The sequence below is a fragment of the Panthera leo genome, chromosome A3 (genome assembly GCF_018350215.1).
Source record: "Panthera leo isolate Ple1 chromosome A3, P.leo_Ple1_pat1.1, whole genome shotgun sequence".
Taxonomy (NCBI): Eukaryota; Metazoa; Chordata; class Mammalia; order Carnivora; family Felidae; genus Panthera; species Panthera leo.
Genome location: NC_056681.1, coordinates 52,431,107 through 52,443,351, shown reverse-complemented (window position 1 = coordinate 52,443,351; position 12,245 = coordinate 52,431,107). Strand labels below are relative to the sequence as shown.

Genomic DNA, 12,245 nt, shown 5'->3' with positions numbered 1-12,245 from the left:
GCAATGTTATTAGAATGTGCTTCTGCTGTTTGTTGGCATTTGTACGCAGACATGAGTGACTATAATTGGCATATGTGAATTGGCTGTCCCTCTCCAAATGGAGACACCCAGAGACATTGAATTATCCTTTTGCCATTATCCAGACCAGACTGAGAGCCCACTGGCTAAGAGCTCAGGAGTCAGTAAAAATATATGCCCTTGGGAGTCTCACTTTGTGGTCTGTTGTGGAACCAAGCACACTGCCACCAACCCTGCCATCTGGGCCAAGCCAGGAGTGGCCTTCTTGACTAGGGATGACCACTGCAGCCTGCTGGTGGGCAGCATTGTGTATGATGGCAGCACTGCTGTATGTGAAGAACACTCACTCCCTTTCCATGCCAGACAACTGGTCCCAGGGAGCTTCTCAAAATGCTATAGGGGCCAACATTGGGGTTGCCACCAGTTGCCTTCATTAATAGTAGGCAAGAGGCTGAGCTTTGAGGAGCCACACCTTCCTGTAATCTGGAAAGGCCCTTGACATCAGATTGAGCTTTTTTAAAGGTACCATTTTCACTTTAACAATGAGGTCTCAGGACCATGCTGAACCTTTGCTGGGTTGAATTGCTAACCCAATGAAGGATGGGGACTTTTTGCAAATCAGGGTGGGCTATGAATGCCTTTTTTCCCAAAAGGGCCCAGTGGGCTTCCAAAATTTCATGCTCAAGTGGCATGTGCTAAGCTGCTGTCTGGGGCAGATCTTTGATCCAGGTCCCATGGACAGTCAGATAAAGCCATGCCTAGTCCCAAGACTCCACAAGGCCTAATCAAATATCTCCACTGATTCAACTCAAAAGCCTGAGCCCAGAGAGACTAAGGACAGGACCTGCTCTATGGCTTGCTGGGCCAGATGCAAGACAGTTTGGTGAGGTTCTCCCAAATGGAAAGAAGCTGGATTGCATCTAACAACACAAATAGGTTTTAGTAAAATGGTAAATGTAGAATGTGTTGCCCCCAAAAAATGAAGACACCTGATATGTGTTTTGCCTGCTATAATGTAACAGGAGGCTTAATTATTTATAGTGAGAGAAACTTCACAGTCCACAGCTGCCACATTATGTCTAGAAACTTGAAAGAAGTGGCTGGTCCTTGGATCTTATACAAGGTAATGGCCCATCCTCTCTGCTATAAATACATTACTAAGTGTAAGTCTCCTGGATGGCATCCTCAAAAGGTTCCAAAGGGACAATGTCACTTATATAATATCAAAGGCTACAGTGGGTTAATTGGAGTGAATTTAAATCTTGTCTGCATTGGTTATATGCAAAAGCAGGGTGCTTAAATGTTTAAATAACCCATGGGCACCCAAGTAAAGGTTCAAAATGCCCTTGAAATGGAAAGCAAATTGAAGTTGTGAGTCTTCCATTATCAGGATCAAGTGAAACACGTTGGCTAGATCTAGGACATCAAAGTAAGGACCGCATGCTTTTGGATGTCATCTACCATGTCTATAATACTGGGAATGGGAAACTTAATGACAGAAACCTGTGCATTTAAGTTTTGATAGTCAATTGTGGTTTTTTAAGTATTTCTTTTTTTTAAGTTTATTAATTTTGAGAGAGAAGGGGAGAGGTGAACGGGGGTCAGGGGGACAGAGATAGAGGGAGAAAGAGATTCCCAAGCGGGCTCCACACAGCACAGAGCCCAACGTGGGGATCAGTCTTACAAACTATGAGATAATGACATGAGCTGAAACCAAGAGTCAGACACTTAACTGATTGAGCCACCAGGCACCCCCCCCCCCCTCCAATAATAGTCAATAGTTAATCTCCATTAACTGGTAGCCAGTTTTCACACTGACCAGGCCAGGCTATTAAAGTGTGAGATGGGGGGCCTACTGACCCCAATTCAAGTATATCTCTAATGACAGACCTTAAGTCCTGTGTACTCAGTCAATAATGTGGTGTATTTAGTTTTTTTCCTGGAGGAGGAAATTGGGCAGGTTATTGTCTGGCACCTTTTATGAGAAATCCAGGAATTTGGGTTTATTCTACTAGGCATGTCATGAAGTAAGTGCATGCAAACCTATAATAGGGAAAAAGAGAGCCAGGGAGGCCACCACCACTGGCAACTGGTTTGGAAAGCCATAGCCAGCTTTCCTTGTACTCCCTTTGTGGTTTTATTGGCTCTGACATGTAGGCTGTAGGAGATTATTTGAGAAATTTAGAAGGATTACCTGGGATTTCTATGACTTGGGCTATGGTGTTTGACAAAGAAAAGAATGTCAGGTTACTGCCTTAGTCCCTGTGGACTACTGAGTCATGAATAGGCAATTATCCCCAGGAGGTGACAAGTTCCATGAGCCATTCAGTTCTAGGGTAATGCTCTGGGGGTTTGTCAGGCCCACAGGTCAGTGATGTTCTTTGGGGCAGAGGGAGCTTTGAGACCCCCTAAAGTCATCTGGGCCATTGAGATTGGGGTCTTTTTCAAAATGAACATGAGTTTCTGAGAGGAGCTTGCACCATAACTGTCCAGATATGAGATCTGGACCCCCAGCTGGCAGAGTGTCTCCCTCATGAAGGAAGAACTGTCAAGTCTATTCCCAGCATGGCCTCCAGAATATTATGGGAGGTCCTCTTAAAATGATGTTTGGTCCTGTCATTTGGTGGAGGCTCCCTGCAAGAAGAATTCTTTGGATTCATAATCAATTGGGACTTCCTCAGACTGGAGATGAAATCCAGGTCATCTGGATAGGTTGCTATATTCAAAGGAGTGATATACCCACAGGACCATATCAATCATACAGGAAAGGAGTTGGGCCTCATTGACTATCTTCCACTGGCTTTGAATCTTTGCAGTAATAACTATGATAAAAGGGTAAACTTCACAACAAACCTTGAAAATCCAAGTAAGCAGAGAGTTGGATTTGCCCTCTATATCTTTGGGGCTTGTGTCTTTGGGTTTGGATTCTCCCTTGTTATTAGAAATCCCAGTTAGGACATGGAGACAATCTGTGGCTGCAATTTTTGCTTTAATTCTGGTTGAATTAGTCCTGGGGTAGTCTCTTATGGGTTGGGGGTTGGGTCATCTGTGTCTGTCCAGAATTTGGACTTTTAAGAAGTTATCCATTTGGGGCTTCTTGTAAATACTGACTAGTTGACTCATGTCTGTGAGTTGAGTAATAATAGCTCAGAGTCCGTATTAAACACTCTCAACAGCCAGTCAGCCCCTTTTCCTTCCTCCTGCTCTACAGTCCTTTCAGATATTTTTAATCTTGAGATGTGTAAAGCTTCAAATTTCAGTTTCTAATTCTCTATTACCCACCACTGATTTGACTTTCTGAATCCTCACTGGAAAAATCTGTGGTAGACGTCCCCAGTGGCCAATACCTGCTGCTTCCCTCTCCAGGGTGTCCCAATTGACTTCACTGGGTTTAGTGTCAGTCTCCATCAGACCAGCAGTGGCAGACTCATTAGGGCTGGCCCCAGGTCCCTAGAGTATAGAACCAGTCCCTTGGTCTGTTGGTACACCACAACACTGAGCAGTGCCCACAGCACCTCTATGAGTGTTTTCCATTTAGTACAGAGCTTGCTAATTTCCTCAGACAGTTTTAGCTGATGCAGGCACCAGGTGCTCAAGTCATTTGTACTTGGCTATTAGATTTTGTGCCCCTATACACCAGGAGTGGGACCCCTGATACCGCATAGGGTCAAGGGACAAACTGCCACAGCAACAAGGTATGCAGTGACAGAGGGACTGTGGGACCCAGCCACTCTTGCCTTTTTGAGGGGCCATTACCTCCCCAGTGAGGACATCCCTATCATCCAAGTTATAACTTAGAGTCCTAGTACATCCCATAAGCACCGCCAATCAGAGACAGGGAGTGTCCCTCTCCTCTTAGGGGCACTGCACATTTATCTGGCCCTATGTGTGAGCCGGGTGTGCAACTCACATATTCTCTTCTGTTAACTAAGGGCAACAGGATATTGCTAAAATCTTAGCCAGTTGCCCCTAACAGTCAGCATCTGGGTCTGTACTACAAGCTGAGAAACATGCTCAAAGTCTAACAGCCACTGAGGGTAACCCTTGGGCATTAATAAGTGGGAAATACACCCATGGCCCCTCAAACCAGCTCTGATTAGCAATACTCTCAAGGTTTGGGAGAATTATCATTGCTTTTTTTGTAACTTGCACTTGTGGGATGGAAACTTGGGGCAGCTCTCTGAAAAGGCAGTATGCAGTAGGGCAAAGCAGTGCAACCAAACTCCAGTAGGCAGTGGATTCCTCCCCCATGGAATTATGCACATGATAAAGCCCATCAGTAAGCCATTGAAACTAAAATGCATTTCTTATTATCAAAAGCAAGCTGATTTAGTCCATCCTACTTGTGAACCTAATTGTGACTTTGTTAAATTAACATTTGGTGGTCTGGTGAGCCTCAGTTCAAGGAAAGACCATAAGTAATCAAAATAGCACTGTCCACTACTCCTTGGTCCTGGAGGAAGTGCAGGGCATGCCTTGAGTGACCAAATGAGAGGTCAAGGCAGGATGCTGGTAGAGAGATGGGACCTGGGGCACATGCCCTTATTAAGGTCCATAAGTGGAAAGCTTTGGGGATTCTGGGCTAAGTCCAGAACAGTCAATCCAAACCAAAAGGAGCAGGGTTTTGGTAGGCTCTACAGGGGTCTTATCTAAAGGGGTGCTCCCAGGGAAGGCCTTGGGAGGTAACAGACACTGTTGATCTCAGGGCCATTGGGTAGTCTCTGCAGACTGTTATGCAGCTGGGGCGTGAACTGGCATGCTCAAGGCCCCTGTAGGCTGCTTGGCCACCCAGAATGGATTACGAGACATTATGGAATAGTTTAGCTAAAATCTCAACAAATTCAAGTCTTCTTTTCAAGAAAGTTTGTTCATATTATAAGTTTAAATATTAGTTCTATTCCACCATTTTCATTTTCTTTTCAGGAACTGCAGTTTATACCAACGTTAGAGCTGCCAGGCTTGTCTTCCAAATCAGACACTTTCTCTCTGACCCTTTTTACTTGTTTATTTACCTCATCGTCCATCTCTTGGTTACCTTCTTGCTTTTCTTCAACATCCTTTTTTAAATTTCCTTTCAAACCTATCCTTCATTGTCAACCTTATGATTTAATCTTCCCTTCTTATGTTATTGTGCTTTTTCTTTTCTCAGTTCCATAAAATCTTTTCTCATTTATCCCCTTTTCTTTTTTATATATTTTATTTTATTTTATTTTATTTTATTTATTTTTATAAATAAATTTTGCCTATTTCATTTCCTAATTTTTATATTTCTGAGTTGTTTGTTCCTTTTCCCAAACGTTTGTTTTGGATATTTAATCAAGATTGGAGTATTGTATCACAATTTTGTTTAGGATTGTAGTTGGTTTTGAGGGGAGAATTTTCATCAGGTTAAAGGCTTTGATTTGCCTTTTCTGGTTTTCATAGCAGTTTTGTATTCATGAGATCTGCTTTTTTATGTTTGTATTCATTTTATTGTCATAATTTCTAGTTTGAAAGCACCCTCTTCTGTCCATTCTGCCCTCTACTGTGCAGTTTTGTTCATGGACAACATTGGTGGTTGGTGGGGAGGAAGAATTGGCATGCTGTTTCTTTCATTTCTGCAGGATCTTTATTTTTCTTTCTTTTACTTCCTTATTTCCCATCACTGCCAGGTCTCCAGGGGGTGCCTCCTCCTTCTGATTCTCCACTAGAAGCTGTGCTTCTCCAACCAAGTCTGCCTCTCTGCCTCAGTGACAAGCCCCCTCCCTGAGACTGGTACTCTGTGTGGCCAAATCCCAGCCTATATTTGGTATTTTAACACTCAGGATTGGACATTCTGTTTCCAAGGAGGATTTGGTTGTGATTTATCTAATTGTTCCTTGCCTCTCTGGTGCTTTTCACAAAGTCTCTTGAGCCCCACCTCCCCCCGCTCCATTGGCTTTCCACACCAAAGACTAACTGATTTCCAGCCCTGGCTGTCATAGTTACTAACTTGGAGAAATTACTGAAATTACTTGACTACTGTAAGGCTCAATTTTTCATCTGAAAATACATCCTAGCACAGAGACCAGTGTGGTGTTTAGATAGTGGCTGTTGCAGTTCTTGGCCTGGAAAGTAAAGGTTGGAAGAAAGATCAATGGAACTGCTTGTGTTGTAGAGCTGGCCAGTAATTCACCTACATCAAGAGGGACACCAGCTCTTCTCCAGCTGCTTTAATCTACTCTCCATTGCAGTAATAGAAAACTCCAAAGGACAAAATATCCAAGTGCTTGTTGGGGTCATAGTTATCACCATCCTCAGACCTCCCAAAGCATCTTCATCTTCCCACACAAGTACAACCAATCCATCAAATAAGAAGAGTAATGTTGCCTCCCTTGGTGGTTTCCAGTATCTCATCAGTGATTTCCTCTACCTGAATGGATGGTAGAGGTGTCACCAGGAGGGAAGCATTTAGACATGTAAAACCATAATTTTAGGCAAAGACAACTATTTGGTAAATCTCATTCTAGATATTTAACAAAACAATAATATTGAATTCAGGGGGCTGATGATGAAAAATGTTCAAGGAAATGGTGTGGCCTTCTTTCCCAGGTCTAGATCTGGCCGAAAAAATGCCTTCTCCTAGAACTATGAAGACTCACCTTCCTGTTCAGTTGCTGCCACCTTCCTTCTGGAAAGAAAATTCAAAGGTAGGAAAATCCAACTCTTCAAGCCCAGTTTTGTTCATATGGACAAACACTATCTCTATCTAAGTGGAAACAATCAAAGATGTTGAAAGATAAATAACCAATGAAGGTATACAGCAGATGGTGTCCTTACCTCCACATTCCCACATACTCCACCCTGAATCCAACTTTCTTTCAAAATATTATTTCTGGGTATATACTAGGAAGTTTTCATACAAAATCATTCTGATTAGCTGCCAGTGAAGCTACATCCAAAGACAACAAGTTGTGAAACAAAGCACATATTTCCTGAAGAAGGCTTTTATCTTAGTTTGAATCATCTAAGAAGCAAAAGCCAAGGCATAAAAGTGATTTATTTAGGGAAAACTTGTGAAGGGAAAGGTAGAGCAATACAAAGAAGGATGAACAACCATAAGATCATGATACTACATTGACAACCCTTACAGAATATCTTGTGGAGCAAGCTCCCAGGAACTATTATAACACTATGTCCTCCGTTTTCAAAATTTTTCATTTATTTTGACCTTCCAAATTCAGGATCAATGTGTAATGTACAGCAAAATGCTAGTGTTGCTTTTTGATATATGCTTCATCAGTGAGTCTTAAAGTCAATGAAATATGGAATATAAGCAAAATACGGACTTATAAATTTGCAGTGAAAAGTGTAACCATCCAGCAGAATCAAAATGTTTGTATCAACTAGACCAGAACATCATCTCCTTGCAGGCAAGCTACTTTAGAAACCCAGACTGAACCCTTACCAAGAAAACCATAAGGGTCAAGTCTGTTTAGTCAAGACAATTTCCCCTATGTGTGGTGCTCAGATACACAGGGCAAGTGATTGCTTTTGACTCTTTTTTTTTTTTTTTCTGGGCTTCCATGAGTCACCAGCTCTTCATCTTGCCCATCTCCCATCTCCAAACAAGGTACAATACAATTGAATAAGATTCCACATTCCAATATGCTATCCCATTCATTACCTGCTTCTCTGAGATTACACCCAGGTCATTTTGATTTGTGAAAACTTCCTGCTTTGTTCCCACAGGTAGATAACTCATGTGACTCTTGATGCTCAACAAGCAATATTATTTCCAAATGGTATTATAGATTCAATGTGAGAAGACACAATAGCATTTTGTTAGTCATCATACTAGCACCTTCTTTTTATAAAAATCAGGCCTTCTAAAAATGTAAAAATCTCAATGATGGCACCTCCTTTTATTTGTTTAGAATTGTGGATTACTTGAGCAGGAAGTGACATTAGAGAGTTTAGGCCAAGATTTTCATTTTATGATGCAGTGGTAAGCTAAATAGCCATCCCCTAAAGATATCCATGTCCTAATCAACAGAACCTGTGAATGCTACCTTATATGGTAAAATGAGATTTGCAGATTTGATTAAGTTGGGGATCTTGAGATTCGAAGATTATCCTAGATTAATAGGTGGGCCCTAAATATCATCAAAAGGATTCTTAGAAGAGGGAGACAAGAAGATCAAAGTAAAAAGTAGGAGATGTGAAAAGTGAAGCCAGGGATTGGGTCAAGAGCCAAGGAATGCAAGTGGCCTTTGAGGGCTAGCAACAGCAAGTGAAGGGATTCTCCCTTACTGCCACCAAAGGGACCAGCCCTGCCCACAGCTTGACCTGAGCCCAGTGAAATCTAGCCTCTAGAACCATAAGAGAATAAATCTCTTATTGTTTAAGCCAGTACATTTGTTACAGCAGCCATGAGGGATTCACACAGATAAGTCAGCAGGCTCTCAGAAAATGTCCTGGACATTAGGTCATATCCAGTCATCAGACTCCTGCCACAAGCACACTGGATATGTTCCCCATCCAGCACAGACTGCCCCTTCACAATTACTCAAGTTTACAAAAAGGCAGTAACCAACACCAGCATTAAGAAATGTATTTACATTATAAGATGGTGCAGCTGTGTCACACTTTTTGGTTCCCTACATGCTTTCACAAATATCAGAGAAAAATCAAGCAGTAGGAAAAGAGGCAGAGAAACATGTTGGGTCTGTTCTCCTCTAAGACAGCAGTGGGGGAAAGGCAGCTGGGAAAGCAAGAGCCTGGGGAGATTGGCTGAGAGAGAAATACCACTGGGTGAATGGTTGTGTTGGACACAGAAATTCTGTTCAGTAAGTGAGACATGGGAAAATGCTTGTGACACCATTAATGTGCTCCTCCTCTCTGGCTCTGCTGAGAATGCACACAGCAGCACAGGTGGGCATTAAAGCCTGGACAGTGAGTGGGAGAAAGGGAACCACAGGACACAAAGCAGAGGTGAGATCTCCCCGGCCAAACCACACCCCTGCTTTTCCAATGAAAAGAATCATCACAAGCAGCTCCAAAGGGAGACTTAGCACTGCCGTCAAAGGTCCTGCAATCTTATCACAAATGAAAAGTAGGAGTGATAACATTAATCTATAAAGCTGCAGTTCATGTGCAGATGAGACCAAATGGCTGACTGCATTAGCTACCCCCATACAATAACCTAGAGTCCTCACTTAGTGCAAGCCAAGGAGGACCGACCTTACACACTGGAAAAAAACACAGGGGCCTCTTTAGCCTCCAGGAATATCATAGTTAGGGTGACCATAGTATTTATCAGGCAAACCAGGGTACCTTTAAGAAAAGGAGGGATGCTCCTAATCATTATCTGAAACCACAGATATATGTTGGAACTCTGGACAAACCGAAAAATGTGGTCATCCCGATCACAGAAAAGGCACACACGTTCAGATACTCAAATGGGATAGTCTAAGATTCTTCTAATACTAAGGTCCTCTGCATCAAGCAATAATATTTCTGTGTTTTGTTTTCTCTCTGTCTCAATCACTTGCTGGCTGATTTCAGATTATCTATGTGGCTAGAAATGCAAAAGACACCGTGGTGTCCTACTACCATTTCTCAAGAATGGCTGCATTACTACCTACCCCTGGTACATGGGAGGAGTTTGTTGAGGCATTCAAAGCTGGTAAAGGTAAGTGAAAGGAAATTGTGGGTGCATGTGTCCTTATTCATTCATGTTTCCTTGTTCACTACTGACTTCAGAAAGGATGGGTTTTCAGTGAATGATTGTAGTCATCAAGGTCATAGGAGGGTGTGATGGCACATTCAAACTGGATCATTTGGGGAGAATTTAACCAAGAGACTATTTAGAAAGCTACGGGCAGAGTTTAAAGAAACAAACAGGTGATAATACAGTGCTCTTGGGTGAGTACGAGCAGGGAGCCATTGCCCCCTGGAAAAAGGACAGGGCCCCTTAACAGGAGCTGAAGCCTTCATTAAGGGAAACAGACCACAACAGTGAGCCAACAGGAAGAGCATCAGGGAAATAAACATACCTTCCCTACTCTCCTTTACCCCCAAAAGCCTCTGAGTACCTTTTCCTGGCAAAGCCCAGGTGGAAGTCTGAGCACAAAGGAGGCATCGACGCAGTCCCTAGAGGTCAACCTCACAGGGTGGAGGAGGGTGCAGAGTGGATTTGGCAGGGCCAACAGAAGACACCCAGTGCACCTCTCTTCCTCTCATTCACCATTACAAAGAGTAAAGGTGCCCAAATATCTGGTAATTATAGATTTTTCAGAATGAAAATCAGCCTACTAGGATACAATGTTTATTGTGTAACACTAATCTAGGCATCATGTAGTGATGCAAAAGAAAGAAAGATTATGACTCCTGGCAACTACACAGTATCTAATGTGCTATTAAGTTCCAGAGAAGAAATATAAAACCAAGGAATCCAGAATACTTCTTATCATCTCCTTAAATATTAAAAAAAAACTGTCTTCTGCAAATAAGAATTCTGTCCAGGGTCTTTGTCTTCTTTGCCTTTTTCCCTTTTATTTGAGACATCCATGCTCATTTTATAAGTTTCAAGTTGATATTGATGCCCCCCCACTTCTCTCTTGTTCCCTCCAGTGCTATGGGGCTCCTGGTATGACCATGTGAAGGGATGGTGGGATGCAAAAGACCAACACCGTATTCTCTACATCTTCTATGAGGACATGAAGGAGGTGAGGGGCAGTGCAGTCTACCATATTCTCCAGGGCAGCAAACCACAGTCGTGATCCTGTTTGTGGGCTTGCCCACAGGAGAGCCTTCAGTGCAAGTCCTTTCTCTCCATGACACTCTTCTTGACTCAGTTTTACCCTTGAAAGTTCTAACTACTTTTCTGCTCTTCTCAATTTTCTTTGCTTCAGTTCACAGTTTCTGGAAGATCCTTCCTCCTCAGGAAATATCACATGTCTTTATAGTTGAATTAATTCTGACACTCATGAACCATGTCTTCACCTACAAAGTGGGTATCATCTCATTTTGTATCTCATGAAATTATTATAAGGATTTATAAGATCACATATGCAAAGTGCCTAGTTGTGTTCAGTGAACATGCAGGGAGAGTTTCCTTCTCCCTCTTCCACACCCCAGGCCCACATCACAAACTGAAGTTTAATCATTGGCAGGACTGGCTTCACATATTGGGACAGAGGACGGATTTTTCCATTTCAAATCATTGTGTATGAGAGGCATGACAAAATCACTCTCAGGACCCCAGGGTTAGTGTCCTAGAATTAAACTACTTCTTGTGCCAATGGTGAGAAATCTAATCAAAAGCTATAGCTCCTTTTCTGCAACTCTTTGATCAAAGAACCAGTGCACAAGAACTCACATTTCTGTATCAAATTGAGATTCCTTTGTATTCATCCCCTTACTGACCTTCTATTAAATTCACAGACTTTTTGTCATCTTTTATAGCTCAAATACTAAATTTGGTCATACCATGACTCACCTGCAAAATTTTTTCTCCTTTATACAACTTTTCCTCATCTCTACCAGGAAACATAATTGCTGCTTTCAACAAATCTCATGGATCTCTCTCTCTCAATCTTTCTCTCTGTGTATGTGTGTGTGTGTGTGTGTGTGTGTGTGTACAGCATGTTTTCTGGGCCAGTTCTTACAGTTAGTTATGTCTACATTCATCTCCCTATTGCAACATGAGCCTCCTGAGGGCAGGAACAGCTCTCATTTTTGTGTCTTGGCAGCACCTTTGCACATAGTCGTCACCTGAGGGATGTTTATTGAATATATTTGAACTGATCCCTTAACTCATTTCTCCCCAAACACTGTTTGTCCACACAGAATGTCATCCTTAATGGAAAACTCAAATTATTTGCTTTGTATAACTATTCTACATACAGGACCCAAAGCGGGAAATTCAGAAGATTTTGAAGTTCTTGGAGAAAGAAATACCAGAGGAAATTCTGAATAAAATCATCTATCACACCTCCTTTGATGTAATGAAGCACAACCCAATGGCCAACTACACCACTTTCCCTATCAGCTTCCTGGACCACTCTATCTCCCCTTTTATGAGGAAAGGTACGTTAAGACTCATATTCTCAGATGCCAGATTGGACGCTGTGGTCCCCATGCTCTGCTTAGATTTTCCAGTAATGTTTCTTGCCCCATTATGCATTCTTGTCAGTGACACTACATAATTTTTCAGAGGCAAACTTCCTTTTTTTTCCCACTCTTATCCTGGTTCCAAGGGTGTG

At 42.3% G+C, this 12,245-nt stretch overlaps 1 protein-coding gene across 1 annotated transcript in view; it reads left to right on the top strand.

Annotated features, from left to right (window-relative positions):
• Positions 1 to 12,245, top strand: part of LOC122214990 (sulfotransferase 1C1-like) — a 50,223-nt gene that overhangs the window by 36,481 nt on the left and 1,497 nt on the right. Inside the window, exons 4-7 of the mRNA XM_042930192.1 lie at positions 6,589 to 6,686; positions 9,544 to 9,670; positions 10,612 to 10,706; positions 11,889 to 12,069. Coding sequence (XP_042786126.1) covers positions 6,589 to 6,686; positions 9,544 to 9,670; positions 10,612 to 10,706; positions 11,889 to 12,069 — 501 coding nt within the window. The remainder of the gene's footprint in view (positions 1 to 6,588; positions 6,687 to 9,543; positions 9,671 to 10,611; positions 10,707 to 11,888; positions 12,070 to 12,245) is intronic.